At 39.9% G+C, this 6,000-nt stretch overlaps 1 protein-coding gene across 3 annotated transcripts in view; it reads left to right on the forward strand.

Annotated features, from left to right (window-relative positions):
• The window catches only part of rev1 (REV1 DNA directed polymerase), a 136,274-nt gene extending 131,599 nt beyond the window's left edge, over positions 1–4,675 (forward strand). For all 3 annotated transcript variants that reach the window (XM_041199005.1, XM_041199006.1, XM_041199007.1), the window contains one exon: positions 4,233–4,675. In XM_041199005.1, the coding sequence (XP_041054939.1) occupies positions 4,233–4,344 (112 nt within the window). In that variant the 3' untranslated portion in view covers positions 4,345–4,675. The remainder of the gene's footprint in view (positions 1–4,232) is intronic.
• Positions 4,676–6,000: the final 1,325 nt, after the last annotated feature.

The following is a 6,000-nucleotide window of genomic DNA, read 5'->3' on the forward strand; positions in this document are numbered from 1 at the left end:
ACTCAAATGATGTTGCTTGCCTGTGACTAATTATTAGTGTACTGCTTCACTTAATTCACCTGTTGTCTTTTCCTCCCAATTTTGATGCCCCTCCATAATGATTTAAGTTTTTGTCAAGCAAAATCTGTCCTTCCCTTCTAAAAACAAAAAATACTGGAAGTATTCAACAGGTCAGGCAGCATCTGTGAAGAGAAATAGAGTTAGTGTTTCAGTGAAGGTGGCCTTTCATTAGAATGCCAAATGCAGCAAGACCTGGGCATTATCCAGACTTGGGCTGACAAGTGACAAGTAATATTTGCACCACGCAAGTGTCAGGCAATGACCATCTCCAACAAGAGAGAATCCAACCTTCACCCCTTAATGTTCAATGGCATTACCATCACTGAATCCCCCATTACCAACATCCTGGGGGTTACCATTGACCAGAAACTGAACTAGACTAGACATATGAACACTGTGACTACAAAGGCGGGTCAGAGGCTAGGAATCACGTGATGAGTAACTCACCTCCGGACTCCCAAAGCCTGTCCAACATCTACAAGGCACAAGTCAGGAGTGTGATGGAATAGTGCCCACCTGCCTGGATGAGTGCAGCTCCCATAACACTCAAGAAGCTTTACACCATCCAGGACAAAGCAGCCTGCTTGATTGGCACCACATCCACAAACATTCACTCCTCCCATCACTGATGCACTGCAGGAATTCACCAAGGCTCCTTCGACAGCACCTTCCAAACCCACAACCGCTACCATCTAGAAGGACAAGGGCAGCAGATAGATGGGAACACCACCACCTGGAAGTTCCCTTCCAAGTCACTCACCATCCTAACTTGGAAATATATCGCCATTCCTTCACTGTCGCCGGGTAAAAATTCAGGAACTCCCTTCCTAACAGCACTGTGGGTGTACCTACACCACATGGACGGCAGCAGTTGTTCAAGAAGGCAGCTCATCACGACCTTCTCAAGGGCAACTAGGGATGGGCAATAAATGCTGGCCCAGCCAGGGATGCCCACATCCTGTGAATGAATTAAAGAAACCCATCAGAACTTCCAAATGTAACTTTATTTTAAAGATATTTTTGCTGCTGCCTTTTCAGTAGTTGATTATTTTAGTTCCTTGGCAGACCTGTCTTTCATAACTTTATTGAACCCTCCTTTCATCCAGATGGTACATTTGCCAATTTTCCTAAAGATAAAGTAGACTATCTTGAGTAATTTTATTTTTTCCAGCCCTAATCTCCATGACTTTAGTGAAGAATCTCCCCTCATTATGTTTCAATATTATGACAACATTGTTATATTCTTGCCAGATTGATCCAGTTCTCTGGTTTTTAGTCTACAAGAATTCCTTCGGTGTTGACAGTGTTACATTTGTCATCCTCAAGGAGTGCCTTCCCTCTAACTCTTGTTGTACACTATCAATCTTCAACATATGGCCTTGAATTTGCTGAAAACTTGTGCTGTAAATCCATAGCGTGCATCATTATCATGGTGCAGAAGTTTCAGAAAATTTTGTGTAAGTGACTCATGCCATTATTTACACCATGTCATAATTTTGCTAGCACTTTTGCGCTGCTTCAGAGGGAGCCTCGTGGAAGTAGTTGAACAGTTAAATGTGACTCCACCCCACTATTAAAATTAGTGAAGTTTGCTGAATTAATGCCACTGATTACCACAACCACTTGGACCATTCGACAATGACTTTGAAAGGTTCAGAATCAGTAATGTACTCAATCAGATTGGCTGGAGATGATTTTTACTGACATCCTGGGAACTTCATTGAAATCTTAATCCTCAGTTAAGGAATAAAGTAAGTGATTTGACAGCCAGGCATGTTCTGAATAATTTCCTAGACATCTCCAAAGCTCTTGGCATGGACTGACACCATGCATTTAGAAATTAAGTTGCCATTATCTAGCTTCTCTGCAAAACTATCTTTATTACCTAGTTTCCTTTCAAATTGTAAGTTCTGTGGTTAATGGTTCATCCCTTGACTCTCTTCCGTAATCTTAAAGGTTCCCTAAGCTCTGCCCTTTTTTTCCCCATTTTGTTCATTCACCTACTATGTTCCTCCTTCATATACATAACCACTCTTTTTTTGACGGTTCCACTCTATATTTGTCAATTTCCTGCAAATCAAAAGCACTTCATCTACACAAGCATGAATTTTATTTCTTCACTTCTCAGGTACAATTTCTTCATGTCTAACCAACAGCTACCACTTTTTATCTATGGTGGCTCCAGCCTTAGTCCTCCACCATCAACATTCTTGGCCTCACTGCCACTTCCAAATTCAAATGGAATGCATATAGCTCCCGCATTGCTAAAGCTTACTCCAATAAGCTTGATTTTCTCTTCCATGCCATTCACTCCCCCTCAACTCACTATAAAGTCCAGGTCCTTGAATCCCATTTAAAAAGAAAATCTGGGTAGTCTCCTGGGCTATGGCATCAACATTCTGGGAATTACCATTAACCAGAAATGTAATTGGATCAGCTACATAAGTATTGTGGCTACAACAGGTCAGACATTGGGTGTTCTGGAGGGAGAAACTCACCTCCTGGCTCCCCAAAGCCTGTCCATCAGCTACAAGGCACAAATCAGAAATGTAATAGAAGATTACCCATTTGCCCAACAACATTCAAGAAGCTCAACATCTTTCAGGACAAATCAGCCTGCTTGATTGGCACTCCATCCAGCACCTTCAACATCCACTCCCTCCACCACAGGTGAAATGGCAACATTGTGTAAAATCTACAGGTTGCACTGCCGCAACTCGGCAAGGCTCCTTCACCAGCACCTTCCAAACTCGTAACCCCTACCACCTAGAAGATCAAGGACAGCAGGCGTAGAGGAACACCTGCGAGTTCCCCTCCAAGTCACACGATACTGGCTTGAAAATATATCGCAATTCTTTCACTGTCGCTGGGTCAAAATCCTGGAACTCCCTCCTAACAGCTCTGCAGGTATACCAACACCATATGGACTGAACTACAGCAGTTCAAGAAGGCGGCTCACCATAATCACCTCAAGAGCAATGGGCTGACCTTGCCAGCCATGCCCACATCCCAGGAAAAAAGCCTAGATATGATACAAGAAAAAACTTATATGATGCATGATTCCTCTCACCTTCTACAACTATGATGAGTGCTCCTCTGAACTTCCTTGGTCGTTTTAAATTCCAAGTTATACAGGCTCTAAACTTAATTCCTGGTGTACCCTATCATTATTTTTACAACTTTCAACTTTGCTGGTGTATTATTAGCTTTGGGCCATCACTATGGTTTCTCAATAGACAAAAATACTTCTAAATAAAAAAAACTAAAAGCTTCCACTGTTCATTATAAAATGGGTATGGGTAATCAATCAAATATTTATGAATTGCTAGGATTTAAAAAAAAGTCCAGCAGCTTAGCTACCCAGACAGGGAGATAGATGACCCACTGTAAAAGCTGGTGTTACAGCTTTGGCTGACTTTCAGAACTGTTGTGATAACAAAACAACCACCTACCCATGTATTTTTAACATAGAAAATATCTCATGGTGTATCACAATGGCATCATAATAAAGAATGTCAGAGAGATTTGGTCCCTTGTTGGATATTAACTGCTTACCACTGCAAAGCAGTGCAGTTCAGAAATAGTGGTCGATAATGCCATCTGAAGCTAGAGGTTTGTTTTACACAGTTTCATATGCTAGATTGTTGAGCTCCACTCTTTTTGTCTCTTAATAGATTGCTGGTACTAGTGATGGTAATGGTGACAAGAAATTCCAGACCAACATGGTTTTGATAGAAAACCTTGGATTCTGTTAGATACTCAAATACCTTTCAGTATTGGAGATATTCAGCATGTCAGGCAGCAGTTAAGCAAACAACAGAGGAATTAACATTTTGGGTGTAGGTTCACAATTGAAACATTAATTCTTCTCTTTCCATAAATTATAATTTTTGTTTTGTATTTCTATTTTTATTGCTCAGGTAAGTAGTGTTTTATTTGCCATCCAAAATCTGATACACACAAAAAAGGTGTAGTAAATTTTTACATAAATATTTTAGCCACTCTACTTTGATGCGTCATCAGCTTTGTCTATTTAATGTTACATCAACATATAGTATATAAGTGTGGCATTCAGTTGCTATTTACCGCTATGAGAGCAATGCAAGCAAAATTATACTTATTTTTTCAAAATATAATGTTCTGAGAGCAATGTATTTGTTGTTTCCTGACAGGCTGATCCAGCAGTCAGCAGACTCCCTGTGGAACATGGCTTTTGACTTCATTCTTGACAATGTTCAAGTTGTAATGCAGCAAATCTATGGAAGCACGTTGAAATTTACATGAAAAGACAACGCTAGTGATATTTTTAAAACCTAATACACTGGAGCCTGGAGCTCCCATCTTGTGCCATAAATCCTTTGTGAAGCTCTTAAAATTTGCATGGTAGTAACACATTGTGTTTTTATGAAAACATTTCTGATATTGAAAAAACATTTTGTAGATTTTTTTCTTGGCAAAAATTGTGTGCCAAATTCTTGTTGGAGTTGCATGTAAATAATTGTGTTGTATAAAGTATCATGTATGTAGCATACATTGTATTTACAAAATTGTTGTTTATAAAGTTTGTTTTTTAGTGTTTACTTCTATTTAATAAAAAATGTTTGTTGTGAATTTATAACACAAATCTCATCTATTTTTTAACTTAAAATTAAATTATATAGTATATTGACATTTCAAACATAAACTGTTGATACGATACTTCTGTCTAATATTGTTTAGTGAAAGTAGTTAGTTGCAACTGACTAAATCCTACAGCTCTCAGCCTAAGAACTTTTTGCATATTTCCTATCATCTATAATTTGGTTACCTCAGTAATGGTATGTCAACACTGTAAACAAATACAAATGAAACTGAAAAATTAGTAGTAGGAAACAATTAATATTGTTTGAAAACAAACTGAAATGCCCATTTTCTTTTTGAAAAACTCCAGACACAATCTTGGGTTGTTTACTGCTCAGTAGACTACAGTTCTCCCAATAATATCCTGTTCTGTAGCAAAGTGGGGGTCAATTATTCACACAAACTTTCATTGAGTGCCAGTATTTAAAAAAACATTGAATGGAGGAGCTCCTATTTCTTAAGATCATGGTTGATCTTTATTCTCAACTCTATTTTCCTTCAATCCCCATATTCCTTGATTCACTTGGTCCAAAATTTATGAATCTCAGCCTTGAACATACTCAATGACTGAACAGCCACAGCCCTCTGGATTAGAGAATTCTAAAGATGCACAATGGGGAAGCGATGGCATAGTGGTATTGTCGCTGGACTAGTAATCCAGAGACCCCAGGTAATGCTCTAGGGACCCAGGTTCAAATCCAATATCTGGGTTTGAATTCAATAGAAATCTGGAATTAAAGCTCTAACGATGGCCATGAAACCATTGTTGATTGTTATAAAAACCTATCTGGTTCACTGTTGCCCTTTAGAGAAGGAAATCTGCTGCCCTTACCTGGTCTGGCCTATATGTGTGACTCCAGACCCACAGCAATGTGGTTGACTCTTAAATGGACTCGGTTGTATCAAACTGCTACAAAGCCTCAGAAAAGGAATGAAACCAGACACACCACACAGCATCGACCTAGGCACCAGAAACGGCAATGGCAAATTCAGCCCTGTTGACCTTGCAAAGTCTTCCTTACATCTAGGGACTAATGCCAAAATAGGGATAGCTGTCTCACAGAATAGTCAAGCAACAGCCTGACATAGTCATCCTCATGGAATCATATCTTAACAGATAATGTCCCAGACACCACCATCACCATCCCTGGGTGTTTCCTGTCCCTGCGGTGGGACAGGACATACCCAACAGTCAGGAGGGAGTTGCCCTGGGAGTCCTCAACATCAACTCTGGACTCCACTGAGTCTCATGGCATCAGGTTGAACATGGGCAAGGATTGCCACATACCACTCTCCCTCAGCTGATGAATCAGTGCCCTT

The sequence above is a fragment of the Carcharodon carcharias genome, chromosome 11 (assembly GCF_017639515.1).
Source record: "Carcharodon carcharias isolate sCarCar2 chromosome 11, sCarCar2.pri, whole genome shotgun sequence".
Taxonomy (NCBI): Eukaryota; Metazoa; Chordata; class Chondrichthyes; order Lamniformes; family Lamnidae; genus Carcharodon; species Carcharodon carcharias.